Genomic DNA, 16,101 nt, shown 5'->3' with positions numbered 1-16,101 from the left:
CCGCGAGATTTGTGCTGCTGCGTCTCTGATAGCACCCAAACCCCCCTCTTTTAGGCGTAGAAGTATATTTACGTTGTTGCGTTTTGGGAGGGCGGCAGGGCCCCCCCAGGACCGTGAGGATGCTGAGCCCGGTGGGTCGCATCCCCCAGCCCAGCTGTGCGTCGCAGGGGACAGCCTGGGGTGGGACAGCCGCAGCCTGGCGAAGGCAGGATGGGAGACGAAAATGGGCGCGAGGTGGCCCCGATGCCACAGCGATGGGCAGCAGGGGAAGGGGAGCTGGAGGGAGGGGACGGCTCTGCACTTCGAGCGAGCAAAATAGGGAGGACGCTGCTGGGAGACTGCCAAGGGGACGTGGGGTTTTGTGCTGGGGAGAGGGAGGGGACAGCCACCCGGCAAGAGGCCGGGCAGGGGGTCATCAGCTAGCCCCCCCCGGTACCAGGTTTGGGGCTGGCCATATTCCCAGGCGTGCGTGCTCGCAGCACGTCTGTCCGGAGGCTGCTGGCCTCTCCCTGCCCACACCACAGGTCCGGGTGCTCCCATCCCTGCAGCACCCGCTGGGGACGGGGCAGGAGATGGGGAACACCGCGGTCCTCCACCACCACTGCCACCGAGCCGTGGCACGGCCCAGGCCATGTCCCTTCACCTCCGCACCTCCTGCCCCATGGAGGACGGCTGTGGACTCGGTGCCATCCAGGGGAGCAGTACGGCGGGTAGAAACCTCATGCGTGGCTGCAGTCGGCCGAGCAAGAGGCACGGCATTGCCCGCGGTGCATCGGCATGGGCGGAAGGATGCTGCCCGGGGCGAGGCAGCGCGGGGCTGGAGAGGCGCAGGGATGCCGGCACGTTCCCCATGCGGCCGGGGCCGTCGGGGTGCTTTGCTCCTGTGCTGGGCTCTGACGGGGTCTCTCTGTCTCTCCACATCTCTCCTTCCCTGCTCTGAATTCCCGGGTGCGTTTAAAGAAGTGCTCGAGCTGCCAGCAAGCGGGAGCCACCGTGGGTTGCTGCCAGAAGGGGTGTCCCCACACCTACCACTACGCGTGTGCCGTCGACACAGGTGAGCCTGGCTGCAGGGACAGGGGTGCGGGGTCCCCTGGCACCCTCTGACCTGGCCGGCCACGGGACCAGTCACTCCGCAACGCTTGAGCCCACCCAAGGCCAGGGTGGGCTCGTGGCTCCCTGCCAGCCGGGATGGCGATGCCTCCTGCACCGGCAGTGCCGGCTGGTGTCCCGAGTTTGGCCGGCCTCAGCTGAACCTTTCATGTAAATGCTGCAGCTGGTCCGGACGGTGGCAGGAGGCCGTGGAGGGTGCTGCGTCCTCGCCACTCGGGGACAGCTGTCCCTCAGCACGGGGACTTCCCTGACATGGCCTTCTCCTCTCCTCGCAGGTTGCTTATTAACCGAAGAGAGCTTCTCTCTGAAATGTCCCAAACATAAGGTAAGCCCAGAGCCCCCCGCGCACCCCCCAATGCTCTGCAGCCCCTTGGGGCAGGAGGACCTGCCTTCGGACCACGTCCCCCCAGGGACACCCCGCTCCGCAGCACACCCACCCCAGGCGCTCGGCCCCGTGTCACGCGGGGCATCGCGTCCCTGGGGGACACCAGGCCACCCCGGAGCCCTCCGCTGCGGGGGCAGGCCAGGGGGTGCGGGGTCTGGGACCCCCAACCGGGCTGGGGGGGGTTTATCCCCCTTCCCTGCACGCTGACGGGGAGCGTGTGTGTGTGTGGAGGGGGGGTGATAATTGAACCCGTGCTAAAAGCTCTGTGGCTCGGGTGGGTGCGCGATTAATCGCGGGTGGGCAGGGTGGCTGCTGATGGGGACATCCCTGCCAGCCCGGGGACCGCACCCAGGGGCCAACCTCCCCCCCCCCGCCCCCCGCAGCGGGACCACCGCGCTGACTGCCCCCTTCTCCCCGCAGAGGCAGCCGGTGTAGCGTCCAGCGAGGGACCGGCGGAGGAGGCAGCTCCCGGGAGCGGAGCGGGGCCGGGCCGGGCCCCACCGGGAGCCGCCCCGCTGCAGGTGGGCGCAGCGCTGCCGCCCCGTCCCCCCTCCCCGAGCCCGTTCCGGGCGGGCACAGCCAGCGCCGGGTTTTCCCCCCCGCCGGGCCCCGGTAAAACCCGGCCTGGCCGAGCGGGAGGAGGAACGGGATCCCCCGGCCCGGGATCGCTGCACAGGGGGGGAGGGGGGTGTCGGGGAGGGGGGGGGGGGGGGCGTGTACAAGGGGGGTCCCGGCGATGTTGTCTTACTGTGGGGGCCGCCGGACCCCCCCGCGGGTCCTGGCTCTCCATATCTCACACTGATCTGATCTGAGATGTTGCCTTCAGCAAACCTCACGGTGTCTGTCTGTATATACGTGCGGCGGAGAAAAGGAAAAAAAAAAAAAAAAAGACAAAAAAGACCAAAAAAAGGAGAAAAAAAAAAAAAGGAGGAAAAAAAAAAAAAAAGACAAACAACGGCCTGCTGTTTGAAACACCACTCTGCTTTTTCCGTTTCGTTCTTCCATCTCCTGTCTGTCCCCACCCTGCCTGTCCCGGGGTGCCAGCCCCTGCGCCGGGCGGCTGGGTCCCCACCGGGGCGAAGGACGCTTGGCCGGGCCGGTGGGTGCCCAGCGGCTGCCCCAGCCCTGCTCCCTCCCTCCGAACCCCGGCCCATTGCACCCACGACCCTCCCGCTCCATGGGGCGCTGGCGCTGCTGGGACGGGGACACCTGGTCCTGCTCTCCGGGACCCCAAAAACCCACCCTCCTCCCTCTGCTCGGCCTCGCCAGCGTCTCCTCTGCCGCTCCTCTTGCTGGGGACAGGCTTTGCTCCCTGCGCTTGTGCAAACCCCAGGCTCTGGGTGCAAACCCCAGGCTCTGGTGCAAACCCCAGGCTCTGGGTGCAAACCCCAGGCTCTGGTGCAAACCCCAGGCTCTGGGTGCTGAACCCCCAGGGCTCTGGGTGCAAACCCCAGGGCTCTGGGTGCCGAACCCCCAGGGCTCTGGGTGCAAACCCCAGGGCTCTGGGTGCCGAATCCCCAGGGCTCTGGGTGCTGAACCCCAGGGTTTTATCCTGGTGCAAGAGGGTGCAAGCAGCCCAGAAAAGGCTTCCAGCCAGCAGCAGGGTCCTTGCCGGAGGAGGAGGAGGAGGAGGCATTTGCTTCCTCCCTCTGCATGGCCCTGGCTCACTGCCCCGGGTGCTGGGTTCGCTCAGCTCCCTCGGCTTTCGCTTCCCTTCCCGGCCACCTCGGGGGAGCTGGGGGGCTGCCCAGCCCTGGGATCACCCCCCGCCCGTGTCCCCGCAGGGCGCCCTGCATGACTCCCCAATCTCTGCACCCCACACACCCCAGCCTTGCAGCACCCACACCCCGGTGCAGGTAGCAAATACCCAACCCAGGGTGAATCAACCCCAAATCCCATCCTAAAAAAAGCCGCCAGCCGCCCCGACCTGCGAAGCGTCCTGCAAAGGCGGGGTGCAGCCCCGGCCCCATCCGTCCCCCCCGACCCCGCAGAGCCAGCTCCCCGTGTCCCCGCCGGCTGTCGTGTCCCCTCCGTCCCACCCAGCCCTCACCCTCAAGGTTTGCTGGCCACAAAATGTCTGTTGTTTCAGCAGCTTGCCTCGGACACGGGAATGAAAAACACACATTTAAAAAAAAAAAAAAAAAAAAGGAGGAAAAAACAAAAGAGAAAGAATAATAAAAATAATTAATTTAAAGAAAAAAAAATATCCCGGTGTCCTTGGCAGTGTTGCCTGAAATCTGGCTATTTTTAGTGACATCTTGTACATATGACTGTAAAATGGTAAACCGTGTGTATTATATATTGCCTCATTATATAGTGTATATATATGTATACATATACATATATATAATATATATGAAGACTGTAAATGTTAAGACTAGTGTTCTTATTAGTATATTGCTTCACACTGAAGATTGTGTGTAACAAGCTGTTTCTAAAAGATGTTTATTTTCCTTAAGAGTAAAAAACAGGTCATTGCATTCAGAGCGTCAATAAAGATACAACGATTGTTTTGGAAGTACGTGGCGCCCTGCTCGTGGCCTCTCTTTCTCCTGGGGGGCTACCAGGGGTCCCCTGGGGCTGTGCCAGCTCCTGGCTGGCCCTTCGTCCCCAAGTGCCACCAGCACCGAGGGTCATGCTGTAGGGCTGGGCTGGAGAGGATGCTGCGGTGGGGCTGGGGTATGGGGGGGTGGAAGCAGCACCCCCGGCACATCTCGGGGTAAGGAGGGTGTGTTTGGGGTCCCTTGTCCCCCGCTGTCCCTGTCCCCACCACCCTTGTCCCCCCCATCCCGTGCAGCCCTCCCCTGCGGGGCAAGGCAGGACCCACAGCCAGGGATGCCCAGCCGAAGGGGATGCCCGGGGGGGGGGGGGGGTGGTGTCCCCTTCCCCCAGCCAGGCTCTGTGTGCCCCCCAAGTTCGGTGTCTGTCCCCACCCCCCCCAGTCCAGCACACACCGGTATAAATAATCAGCTTTAATTGTCTGTACAAAACTCTCCAACTATGAAAATACCGTTTAAAAAGGCAAGGGGGGGGGGCGGGGCTAGGGCAGGGCAGGGGGCTATGTACAAGGGGGGCACAGCGAGGGGACGGGGGCACCCACCAGCCCCCCAGGAGCCCCGTGCCACCCTGCCATCCCTTCTCCGAAAGCGCTCAGGCCCGGCCATGCCCAGGGGCGGTGGCAGCTCCTAACTGGGGGGACTGGTCAGTGCTGGGGGGCGGGGGGGACAGGCTGGGGGGACCCTCTTGCCTACTGTGGGCACGGTTAGGGAGAGGACCCTTAGCTGCCACCATGGGGCCAAACCTCCTCCCCCCCATAGGGCACCCCAAGCCCCCCCCTGCAGCAGCGGGACCCACGGGGGGGACGGGCAGGGACACCAGGAGAGGGAGGCGAGGACGGGTCCCCAGGCTGTGCCAGGGCACTGGGGGGGTACGAGGTGGCACCGGGGCCAGGCTGGCCAAGCATCCCAGCGCCATGCAATACTGTGACAGCGTCACTAGATGTCCCCACGTCCCATCACCCAAGCAGGCTGAGGACAGGGACAGAGCTATGGGGTGGCCGAGCCCAGCCGGGGTGTCCCACGCGTGGCTGTCCCACACCGGGAGGCTCCACAGCTGCTGCCGGTGACACCGGGCATCACCCTGCCCCTTCACCCCCCCACCCCCACCCCCTCACCTTAAACCCTGCTCCCTAACACCATCCCACAGAAGGGGCTCCCGTCCCGGGGGAAACTGAGGCACGCACCTCCCCACCACCCCCAGGCACCCCCCTTCCCCACGTCCCAGACCCAGGGGGGCTAGCAGGGGGGCTGGCAGCGTGCCCCCGCCTCCCCGGCTAGCCCGATGTGACGGTGGTGCCACTGCCCAGCTTGATGATCATCTGCTGGCAGTCGTGCAGCGTCCGTTTGTCACCCAGCTTCTCCAGGGTGCGGGCGGCCTCGGCCAGCATGCCCACGCGCTGGCCTGGCCCCGAGAGGAAGCTGGGTGGGAGGTAGCAGCAGGCCAGCAGCAAAGCCTCGGCGTGTTCCCGCGGCGTGGGGTGGCTCTCCGGCTCGCCGGCTGCAAGGGGGGGAGAAGCGGGTGTCAGCCCCGAGGGTGCCCCTGGAAGCCACCGACCCTCCCTGGGGTGCTCTGGCACGGTGATGGGGCCGTTCGCCCACCCCAGAGGGGGTGTCACCACCAAAGCACGGCAGGAAGCCCCCGCGCCCCATCACCCAGCGCTGCTGGGGTGCTGTAGGTGGGAAGCGGGGTTTCCCCATGGGGCACGGCACCCAGGGGTGGTCTCCCACCCCGTGACCCACCTGTTTTGCTGCCCTGCACCCCTCTCCTCCGCAGGCTGCGGTCCAGAAGCTGGTGGGTGCGCGTGGGGCTGGCCCGGGCCATGAGCCTGGCGGTGGCTTCGTGCAGGAACACCTTGGGGGGGACACACACGACACAGTGAGCGTGGCCGGGTGCAGGGGATGAGGGGACCCGCCGGGATGAGGGTCGGGGTCTCACCCGGCGCATGGCAGGGCGGAGGGTCTGGGCCAGGCGCCGCAGGCTGCTGAGGTCCTGCTGGAAGCCGCGGAGCTCGAGGGCGGACGCCTGGTAGAGGCAGCTGCGCTGCTGGCTGACGCTCATCTGCTGCTGCCACAGGTTGGTACGGGTGACGAGAAGCAGGTCGCAAAGCAGGAGCTGGACCGCCTGGGGGGGGGGGCAAGGGGAGCTGGGTGAACAGGAGGACGGACGGACAAGACGGACGGACGGCGGAGGGGAGGCCGAGGAGGTCCCTGCGGGCAGGCGTCGCTGCGCGGGGCCCCCGCCGGGCTGCATAGCAGGGGCATTGCACTCCCAGTCTGACACATGCAATGCAACTACAATGCACCCCCGCGAGGGCCGGGGACACCTCCCGCGAGGGCCGGGGGCTCCCCCACCCCCAGGGCTGGCGGCCACCCTGTCCCCCGGCCCCGGCTCACCTTGTCGATGGTGCCTTTGGGGGGGCTGCCGAGCTCCAGGCTCTCCCGCAGGCAGCTGCTGGCCTTCTCGCAGTGGCTCAGGCTGGCCTGGCTCCCGTCCTGCTTGCTCAGCATGGCCCGGACGGCCCTGAAGGCGTGCAGGGCGGCGCGGGGCAGGGGCTTCCTGCGAGGGGGGGAACATGCACAGTCACCGCAGGCCCCTCGCTGGGCGCGTCAGCGGACGCGGGGCAGCAGAGCCGCAGTGCTCAGAGTGCGTTAGCAAGGGAAAAAGGAGGGGAGGCGTGTGATGAGCTGTCACCCCCCCACCACCACCACCACCACCCCCCCCCCCGACGCCCCCGGCACTCACTCAGAGCTCTGCAGCGCCCGGGGCATGGTCTCCACCAGCGGGTAGAGGCGCTCGGCCCCCTCCTCGTCTCCCTGCAGCCAGTGAATAACTGTGCCAATGATGGACGCCCACCACTTGGACACGGGGTCGGTGCCTGCGGGGCGGGAGGGACACGGGAGGGGGGTGTCCACCACTCCCGTGACACCCCCCCCCCCAACACGAAGTGTCCCCGGGCACGGGGGGGGGACATGCCGGCCTCACCTGTGACGGCCGCCAAGCCGGAGCTGATGGAGGGCGCGGGGCCGGGCGTGCTGCTGGCGTCAGAGCAGCCGTTGAGCAGCTGGAGGTACTCGAGAGCGTCGGAGAACCGCCTGCCAGGAGAGGGGCCGTGAGCGGGGCCGGCCCCACGCCGGGCAGAGGGAGCGGGGTGCCCACCCCGGCACTTACCCCTCGCCCTGGGCAGCGGGGCGGCCGGGCTCGGGCATGGCCACGCAGCACAGCGCCTTCTCCAGGAGGTGCTCGCGGAAGAGCTGGGTCACCTGCGCCAGCGGGTCCACTGCGGCACAGAGGGGCGGTGAGCGGGTACGTCTCCACCCCGCAATGGGGGTCTGGGGGTGCTGGGGGCCGGGGGTTACCTGGGTTGCCGGCAGAGCTGTAGATCGTCTCCCTTGGGACGCCCTTGACGGCCCAGTCGCCGTCGACGAAGAAGCGGTGGCCCAAGGGGTGGCAGAGCCACTGCATGGCGGGGGGCACGGCCCCGCCGTGGGACAGGGCTACACGCCGAGCGCTGCAGAGGAAGGGGCGCTGCCGGGAGAGCGGGGGGTCAGGGGGGGACCCACGCCTAGGTCCCAGGGGACACGCAGGGGACCCCCCCCCCCCCGCGCCCCACGATGAAGGGGGCTGCCCCACACTCACAGCCAAGAAGTGGAAGCAGCGGTGCAGGCTGGCTTTGACCCGCAAAGCGGCCGCCACGTAGATCTCGGCCAGGGCGGCCACGGAGACGGCATCGCCGGCGCACTCGGCCAGGTTGACGGCGCTCAGCGCCAGGTTGATGGCCAGCAGGTGCCCCCCGGCCTGCTTCCCTGCGGGGACGGGGACGGGGGGGCTCAGGGGGGGATGCGGGGCGCAGGGGTCCCGTCCCCCAACCCCCCCCCACCCCCCCCGCGGCACGGGGCCATACCGGCGAGGTGGAGCTGGTGCAGGCGGTGGTAGGCCATGGCGGCGTCGCGGGCGCTCTGACGGACGTGGGCGGGGGACGGGGGGTCGGGGCGCAGCCCCCCGGCGCGGGCGGCCAGCCAGCGGCCCACCCAGAGGCGCTGGAGCAGGTGCCGCAGCAGGCTCCAGAGCAGGCTGCAGGCCAGGTCCCCGTGGGAGGCGGGCAGCGGCCGCCCCAGCGCCGCCAGCGCCGTCCGCAGGTGCTGGGCGCCCTGCGCGAAGTCGCCCTGCGTGGGGAGGGCGGGTCGGCGCGGGGCGGGGCCACGGGAGGGGGCGGGGCCAGGGCTATTGGGGGCGGGGCCAGGCGCGATCGGTGGGCCACGCTTAGAGGGGTGGGCGGGGCTAGCCCGGGTGGAAGAGGCGGGGCGGGGCCAACGGCAGTAGAAGGGGCGGGCACCGCGGAGCGGGCGGGGCTAACGCAGAGCTGGGGCAGCGCGGTGGTGGGGCGAGTGGGGCGTGGCCAGAGTGGGTGGGGCAGGTGACATCACGAGGGGTGGGGCAAAGGGGCGGGGCTTACCCGGTCGAGGTCGAGGTCGGCCTGCCGGCGGTGCCGCCAGAAGAGGACGGAGGGCGCGGAGTGGGGGCGGGTGACGGGCTCCCCGCACACGAAGAGCCGCACCACCGCCCCCAGCACCAGCGCCGCGTTCAGCGCCCAGAAGGCCAGCGTGGGCCACAGCCACTGCGACCACCCCCACGGCTCCTCTGCGCGGGGAGGGGGTCAGCACCACCCCGCCGCCTCCGCCCTGCGCTCGCCCCAGGGTCTCCGTCCCGACGGCCTTCACCCCGCGCCCACCCCGAGAGCCTCCACTCCAACGGTGTCCGCCCCAACAGCCTCCACCCAATGGCCTCTGCCCCGCCTCCACCCCAGCATCCTCCACCCTGCTCGTCTCCCATCTCGGACCTACCCCGACACCCCCCCTCCTGATGGCCTTCACCCCGTGTCCACCGTGACCGCCTCCACTGCTGGTCTCCACTCCAATGGCCTCCATCCCGACAGCCCTCACCCCATGCCCACCCCAACAGCCTCCACCCTGATGGGCCCCACCCCAACAGCCTCGACCCAGGTAGCCCCTACCACACACCCACCCCAACATCCTGCACCCCGACGGTCTTCAGCTCAACAGCCTCTAGCCTATGCCCGCCCCAACGGCCTCCATCCCATTGGCCTTTGCCCCATGCCCACCCTGACAGCCTCCACCCCACACCTATCCCAACAGCCTCCATCCCAGGGGCCTCCACCCTGTGCCCACCCCAACAACCACCACCCTGACAGCCTCCATCCCAATGTCCTTCACCCCAAGAGCCCCCACCCCATGCCAGCGCTTACCCACGGTGCCGGACTCAGCCATGATGCTCCTGCCGGGGCTAGCGGTGCCCGGGCTCCCCATAGGGGCTGGGGCACCGGAGCCCCGGAGAAGGGAGGCCAGAGGGTTGAAGGAGAGGCAGAGGAAGACGAAGGCGCAGAGGGCCATGCGGGAGCGGTCCAGCATGCCCTGGCTGCTGGGCGAGGCCGGCGGGTGCTCCTGCTTCACCTGTGTGGGCAGAGCTGCTGTGAGCCCCGGGGCATGGGCATGGGGCACGGGCATGGACATGGGGTGTGGGGATGGGGCACAGGCGTGGGGTGTAGGGCATAGGATATAGGGCATGGGTACGGGCATGGGGTACAGGGCATGGTGATGGGGCGCAGGCATGGAATATAGGGCATGGGTACGGGCATGGGGCACAGAGCACATTTTGGGGTACAGAGCATGGGGCATGGGTGCAGCAGCCCAGTGCACCCCAGAATGCCCCCACACCCTTCCCTCCAGCCCCAAATCGGGTGAGGAGCAGCCTCAGGGAGCAAGACCAGGGTTCTCGGCTCCTTTCCCCATGCTAGCATCTGGCGTGCTTTGCTCTTGGCACCCCCGGGGTGATGCAGCAGATGCCCTGCCCCACTCGCGGCGGGGGGATCCCCCCCACAGCCTCCCCACACCTTGCCGTGGTCGCAGAGGGGGCTGTCGGGCTCCGAGTCGCTGCTGCTGTTGCTGCTGCCCCCGCTGAGCGAGAGCAGGTTGCTGTGGGACGGCGAGCCCACGTCCGAGGGCGGCGGCGTCAGCATCTCCATCACCTCCGCCTTCACCACCTCCATGGGGGCCTCCACCTTGGCCCCCCTGCTGCAGGAGGCCACCAGGTCCTTCAAGGACTCTGCAGAGAGCAGAGCGGGCTGAGGGGTGCTGGGGGGTCCGGCAGCCCCGGGGCTGAGCTGCCCCTGAGACCTGCCCTTCCACTCACGGTTCTTCTGCACGGCCATCTTCAGGGTGAGGTTCTCCTGCTTCAGCTTCTGGTTGCTCTGCTGCAGGAAGCGGATGTACTCGATCGCCTTCCTCAGGACTGCCGACTTGTTGAGCTGCCGGCGGGCAGGGACAGCTCAGCCCAAATGCCGGGCGAAGCTCCCCCTTGCCCACCCCTGCTTCACCAACCCCGGGCTCCCACCTTGGCCTCGGTGCCCACCACCAGGTCCTTGAGCTCCACGATCTTGTCGTTGATGGAGGAGCGGTAGCGTTTCTCGATGGCGTTGTGCGCCGTACGCTTCTCCCCCCTGCTCTGCACCAGTGCTGGCTTCCCGCTGGGCGTCAGCCGGTTGATGGGCAGCTTCTCGGCATCCACCACCAGCGGCACCGTGGCCAGGATGGTCCCTCCGCTCACCAGCGCCTGGGGGGATGGGGGGTGGCATCGGTGGGGGTCCCAGAGCATCCCCCTACCCCGGAGCTCCCTGGCAGTGGGACCTACCGGCACCTGCAGCGGGGTGGCAGAGCTGCTGGCGCTGGTGGCCAGGGAGGCGATGCTGGAGGTCTTGGCGCTGCCGGCATCCGTCTTGACGGCCGTCAGCAGCAGGGAGTCAGCCTTGATGAAATGGGGCTGCAGCAGGACCTGGGGGGTGGCGGGGAGGTCAGCGGGGCTGGGGAGGCCACTGGGACCCCCCCACCCCTGGCCCTGGGCTTACCGGCACCGGCTGGATCTGGGGCGAGACGGGCTGCGCGGCAGGGGCCAGGAGCTGCTGGGGTGCCACGCTCTGCACAGGGCCAGGCAGTGCCATGGGCTGGCCCGGCTGCGGGGCGGGCAGGGGGCTGGGCAGGGCCTGCCCCGCACCCCCGGGCTGCACGGCTGGGCATGGAGCAGAGGACAGCGTTACCAGACCCCCCGACACCGGCCCACCCCGGGCAGCCCCATCCTGCAGGGACACATCCCACCCTCCAGCAAGAGCCCCCCGCAACAAGCCCCCACCCAGCGAGCCCCGACCCCCCCCCTGCACCTCCAGATCCTCACCGGAGAAGCTGTGCTGGTTCTGGTAGCCCACCAAGGGCTGGGGGCTGAACTGGCCGGGGGACGCGGGGACGAAGGTGGGAGCCAGCATCACGCCGGGCTGGGGCTGGCTGCTGGGCACGGCCGCTGGCTCCTCCTTGACACCCGGGGCCGGTGCCGGCAGGAGCGGGGCTGGGGGCTGCGGGGTGAAGGCCGCCATCCCGGGGGACCCCGGGTAGACGCTGCCGGTGGGGGCGGCGGGGGGGGACTTGCCAGGCCCCAGGTAGGTGCCGAGGGAGCCCGGGGCAGGGGGAAGCCCTGCGGGCATGGTGCTGTCGGGGGCACCGAACGGCGAGTCAAACAGCCCCGAGAAGTCATTGTCCGGCGTGTTGATCAGCTGGAGCATGTCTGCAAAACAGCCCCGTGTCCTGTCCCGTCAGTGGCTGCTCCAGCCCCACACCTCCCAAGAGGCCCCCAAAGCCTTTGGGGGTCCCCGGGCTGGCCCCATGCTGCCCACCCCAGAGCTCAGCACTTTGGGGACGGATTCCCATAACCCAAGGGGAAAAATTCCCTGACAGCCCAGGAATCTGCTGTGCCCTGCTCCTCACAGCCTCCCAGGCACCCTGCCAGCAGGGAAACTGAGGCACGGCGCTCACAACCAGGGTGCCAAAGCCTGGCCACCAGCAGTCAGAGGTTTCCAGCCCCATCTGCGGGTGGCAGGGCAGATCTCAGCCCGTTTCTGAGGTCGAGGTGGGCAGAGACGGGCTTGTGCCAGCTCGTTCATTTATCCTGTACTAGAAACCCTGAAAACCCCCAAAGCAGCCCCTGTATCAAGGGGAGGGGGTGCTCGGGCTGGGACGGAGGGGTGGCACACCCGGGATGTGCCAGACCCCCGTGCCAGGCGTGCCTGCCCACGGCACCCCGCAGGAGGGCAGCTGGGCAAGCGCGGGGTTAAATAGCCTCGGGGGTCTGCCCCGCTCAGTGGGACCTGGGTGCCCTGGGACGTCCCCATCGGGGTGTCCGGAGACGCCCCCACTGAGGTGTCTCGGGATGCTCCCACCAAAGCGCTCCGGAAGCCCCCATGGCTGTACCCCCAGGCGCACCCCCCCCGGGGCGCACAGACCCCGGGGTGCCCCCGCTGCGGTACCCCCAGGTACAGCCCCCCACGCACACACCCCCGGGGATGCCCCCACCGAGGTGCACAGCCCCCGGATACCCCCCCATGGGGTGCAGCACCCGGAGAGGGGCCGCGGCAGTCACCCCGCCAGGCGGGGAGGAGGAGGATGGCAAGGAGGGGGTACCTTCGAAGGTGCACTCCATGCCGGCGGGCACGGGGGGGTCCCCAGGAGCGGACTGCGGCCCCCGCTCAGCCCCGTGCCGGGCCGCGACGAGGCACCGGGATATTTTAAAGCCATGTTCTCGCCTCCTCCCTGCCAGCCCTCCCTGCCGCTGCCCACGCCAGGCCTGGAGCGAGGCCGGCGATGGGGTGATGCGACTCCGCCAATCGCCGCCCGTGCGCCCGCCGGCCACCCGCCGCCCCCAGACAGCCCCGCGGCCACGCCAAGGTGAGCCCGGCAGCGGGTTACTCCCGGGCACCCTGCTGTAACCCGCCGGCGGTTACTTGGGGTCAGCCGCCGTTAACCCCTTCGCCCCATGCCCCATCGCCCCCCGTGTCCGGCCAGCCCGACGTGACGCTCCTCTCTCGATGCCCAGTGCCCGGAGGGGACTCCCCGCAAGGACCGGGGTCTTTGCGCAGCCCCGTTTCCCCCGCAAAGACATCCAGCCCTCGGCACCCCTCTCCGCGCAGGTGGGTTTCCTTCCAGGGGGGCTCCCAGCCTCAACCCCCCCTGCTCAGGAGACCTCCCCAAGGCTCCCCCGTGGTCCAGGGGGAAGAGAGCAGAGTCTGGGGATGCAGAGAGGGGGTGCTCCCTCCTGGCCCCCCCCTTCCTGCTGCCCAGCCCCAGGGGTGGGCACGGCTCTCCCAGTCGCCCGGCGCCTACCAGATATTTCTATCCCGTGGCACCCGCTGCCACCCACGCCATCAGCATGACACGGGCACCCGGCGGTGCCACGGCTGCCCCTACCCCGTTGCTTCAGGCCATGGGAGCCCGTGGGGCAGAGCCACATGGCTGTGGGTCCTGGCAGGACCCGGTGGGACAGGGCACCCACATCCCTGGATGCGCATCCCACAGTCACCCCGGGGTGGGCTCGGGGATGAAGGATGACCCGTGGCCACCCAGGGACCGGTGGCAAACCCACGGCCCGTGGAGTCTCAGGCCACGTGGGGGAACCGTGGGGCACGAGGTGGTCCGGATGGCCATGATGCAAAGAAGCGTGGCAAAATGCCACGACGGGACACCCTCACCCCGTACGGCCGGTCTGCACTGGGCACCCAACAGCTCTGGCCCGGGTCCAGGGGACCCAAGGGGACACCAGCACAACTCCGGAGCATCGCTCCTGCCTGCCTGCAGCTACCATCCTTCCCTGCCCGTGCCAAAACCTCGCCGGGGGAGGCAGGTGGCACCTGGATCTGCCCTGATCCGCCCGATTGCCGCTGGGATGAGCCTCCAGCCCTGGGATGCCACCTCCGCCCCGGCTCCTGGAGGACATATGGCTCCCGGAGGACATATGGCTCCCGGCACCGTCGGAGGGCGCGGACCGGCAGAGCCGGTGGAGCATGCGGCGAGGCGGGCGCGGGGCTGGCCCAGGGCCGGGAAACCCAATTTTTGGCTAAAGCCATGGTTACGCTGCACCCAGCACCGGTAAGACCTCGGTGCCACGGCGGTGGGGAGGGGGGTCCCCCGGGGGAGCGGGTCCCCTCGGGGAGTGGGGTCCCCTCGGCGGCATCCCCACCCCACGGACCCCCAGCTCGGCGGGGAGGTGGGTGCTGATGGGTCGCAGCCCCAGGGATGCTCCGCTCAGCCCCGGGGCAGCGCGGAGCCCCCCCCCCCTCCCGCCCATCCCGGCTGGGTGGCTCGGGGAACCCAGGCGTCCTGGAGGGAACGACCGGGAGTAACCCCGCCGGTGACGTCACGGAGGGGCGGGGCTAGAGGCGACACGATGCAACGGCCGCCGGGGGCCCCGTCGGGGCTGTCCCGGCACCGGCACCTCCAGCCCGGGGGTCCCGGTGTCCCGCCCCCCCCCCCTACCCCCGGGACCCTGCTCCTCCCCGAGCCCCCCGCCACGGACCGGCCCCCGGTAACGGAGCCAGCCCGAACCGCCCGGCCCTGCACCGACCCCGCGCTCCAGCAGCTCGGTGTCCCCCCCCACGCCGGGCCCGGCACCGAGCCCGGTCTCCCCGGCTGTGCTCCGGTGCGCCGGCCGTGCACCGAGCCCGCTCCCTTCAGCCCGGCCGGGCACCGAGCCCGTCCCTCCGGCCACGCACCGAGTCCCGGTTATGCACTGAACCCGCTCCCCCGGGCACGTCCCGGCCCCCGGTTCCCTGACCGTGCACCGAGCCTGGTCTCCCCAGCCCCGGCCATGCACCGAGCCCGGTCCCGGCCGTGCACCGAGCCCCGGTATCGCACCGAGCCCAGCCCCCCGGCCGCGCACCGAGCCCCGGCTACGCCCCCAGCCCGGTCCCGGCCATGCACCGAGCCCGGCCCCACTCGCCGCTGCCCGGGTCGGGACGCACCGTCGATGTCGCTGAGCAGGGCCGTGTCGATGTCGCTGGCCCCGGAGAGGCCGAGGGTCGGCGCCAGCCCCTCCAGGGCCGCGTCGTCGAAGGCGAGGGCGCTCATCCCGGCGGCGGCGGCGGCGGCTCCCGGGCTGCGGCGGCTCTAGGAGCGGCGGGGCCGCCCGCCCGCCATGGCCGCGCTGGCCCGGGGAGAGGGAGGAAGGGGACGAGCCGCCAAGTTGCTCCCGCGAACCGTGCCCAGGCCTGCTACCGGGCAGGGGAGGGAGGGGACGGAGGCGGATCCGCCGCCGCGTCCCGCCCCGCCGCCGCCTCCCCGCCCCGCACCGCCGGCGCCGGGAGCTGCACCGCGCTGCACCGCGCCGGGACCGCCGGCAGCACCGGGCGGGGAGCTGGTGCAGCAGGGCCGGAGCAGGGAGCAGGGCAGGCTGCAGCCCCTGAGCACGGCAGCAGTGCCCTGGGGAAGTCACCGAGCCCTGGGGACAGGCACCAGCCCCTGGGGACAGGCTCTAAATACCCGGGCTGGGCATTAAATACCACTTAGCCCCGGATCGGGGCATATGTGGGAGCAGGCAGGAGGGCCAGCGTGGGGAGAAGGTGGTGGCCGTGGCTGCAGAAGCCCCCAGCACCTCGTGGAGGCCACGTGCCGGGGTGAGCTTGGGCCACCGCGTCACCTCTCGAGGCTCCTGCGGTTCCCAGCGCAGAGGCAGGCTGTGGATATCTGCCTTCCCGCCCCGGGGTCCAGAGCAAGTCCCAGCACCGCTGCCCGACTGCAGCACGGCCCAGGGCGGGAGAAGCTCCTGCGACGCCGGTTAGGGGATGCCAAAGGGCCGATGCTGCCCTGTGAGCCCCAGCGGAGCCCACGCACCCTCCTGGGTGCCACGAGCTGTGGGACCCAGGAAAACCGCTGGTGCCATCAGGGTCAGCCCTGTGGCTGCCCACGGGTGGTGGGTCTCAGCGTGGGAGGTCTCACGCCAGGGCAAGGCCACGCCGCTATGGCCTGCAGCGCTGCGTGGTTTGTCTTACTGCTGGGAATAATTTAGGAAAAGAAAATGCGCTGCAACATCGGCTCCCTGAAAGTTTGCCCTCTCCTCTTCTGCGCCACCGAGCACAATCTGAGGCTACCTGTGAATTAATTAAACCTGGCTGCACCATAAAAACCTCCCCCGCAGCCTCACTGGCTTCCACATGGCGG

At 69.3% G+C, this 16,101-nt stretch overlaps 2 protein-coding genes across 6 annotated transcripts in view; one reads left to right on the top strand and one right to left on the bottom strand.

Annotated features, from left to right (window-relative positions):
• Positions 1 to 4,014, top strand: part of RAI1 (retinoic acid induced 1) — an 80,801-nt gene extending 76,787 nt beyond the window's left edge. For 4 of the 5 annotated variants that reach the window (XM_075514926.1, XM_075514922.1, XM_075514925.1 and 1 more), the window contains 4 exons: positions 961 to 1,054; positions 1,386 to 1,435; positions 1,916 to 2,828; positions 2,929 to 4,014. In XM_075514926.1, coding sequence (XP_075371041.1) covers positions 961 to 1,054; positions 1,386 to 1,435; positions 1,916 to 1,930 — 159 coding nt within the window. In that variant the 3' untranslated portion in view covers positions 1,931 to 2,828; positions 2,929 to 4,014. The remainder of the gene's footprint in view (positions 1 to 960; positions 1,055 to 1,385; positions 1,436 to 1,915; positions 2,829 to 2,928) is intronic. The other variant, XM_075514923.1, reaches the window with a different exon arrangement.
• Positions 4,015 to 4,452: 438 nt separating this feature from the next.
• On the bottom strand, positions 4,453 to 15,181 carry SREBF1 (sterol regulatory element binding transcription factor 1). Its single transcript, XM_075514928.1, has 19 exons — positions 14,907 to 15,181; positions 11,297 to 11,680; positions 10,974 to 11,134; positions 10,760 to 10,900; positions 10,463 to 10,681; positions 10,262 to 10,376; positions 9,963 to 10,174; positions 9,318 to 9,522; positions 8,508 to 8,692; positions 7,956 to 8,217; positions 7,691 to 7,857; positions 7,411 to 7,579; positions 7,223 to 7,331; positions 7,037 to 7,146; positions 6,797 to 6,929; positions 6,448 to 6,610; positions 5,990 to 6,175; positions 5,794 to 5,905; positions 4,453 to 5,551 (listed from the first exon to the last, which is right to left on the bottom strand). Exons 1-19 carry the CDS (start codon positions 15,010 to 15,012, stop codon positions 5,328 to 5,330), a joined length of 3,363 nt encoding a protein of 1,120 aa, XP_075371043.1. The 5' UTR covers positions 15,013 to 15,181; the 3' UTR covers positions 4,453 to 5,327.
• Between the last annotated feature and the right edge of the window lie 920 nt (positions 15,182 to 16,101).

Source organism: Mycteria americana, chromosome 12 (assembly GCF_035582795.1).
Source record: "Mycteria americana isolate JAX WOST 10 ecotype Jacksonville Zoo and Gardens chromosome 12, USCA_MyAme_1.0, whole genome shotgun sequence".
Classification (NCBI taxonomy): Eukaryota; Metazoa; Chordata; class Aves; order Ciconiiformes; family Ciconiidae; genus Mycteria; species Mycteria americana.
The sequence above is the reverse complement of the archived record's forward strand: the minus strand, read 5'-3'. Positions and strand labels throughout refer to the sequence as shown.

Bases quoted from the DNA above. Each gene is read 5' to 3' on its own strand.
- SREBF1 (XM_075514928.1), bottom strand. From the start codon at position 15,012: ATGAGCGCCCTCGCCTTCGACGACGCGGCCCTGGAGGGGCTGGCGCCG. The intron at 7,147-7,222 runs GTAAGTGCCGGG...CTCTCCTGGCAG, and splicing joins CCCGCTGCCCAGGGCGAGGG to GCGGTTCTCCGACGCTCTCG. The intron at 6,176-6,447 runs GTGAGCCGGGGC...CCCCCCCCCCAG, and splicing joins CCAAAGGCACCATCGACAAG to GCGGTCCAGCTCCTGCTTTG.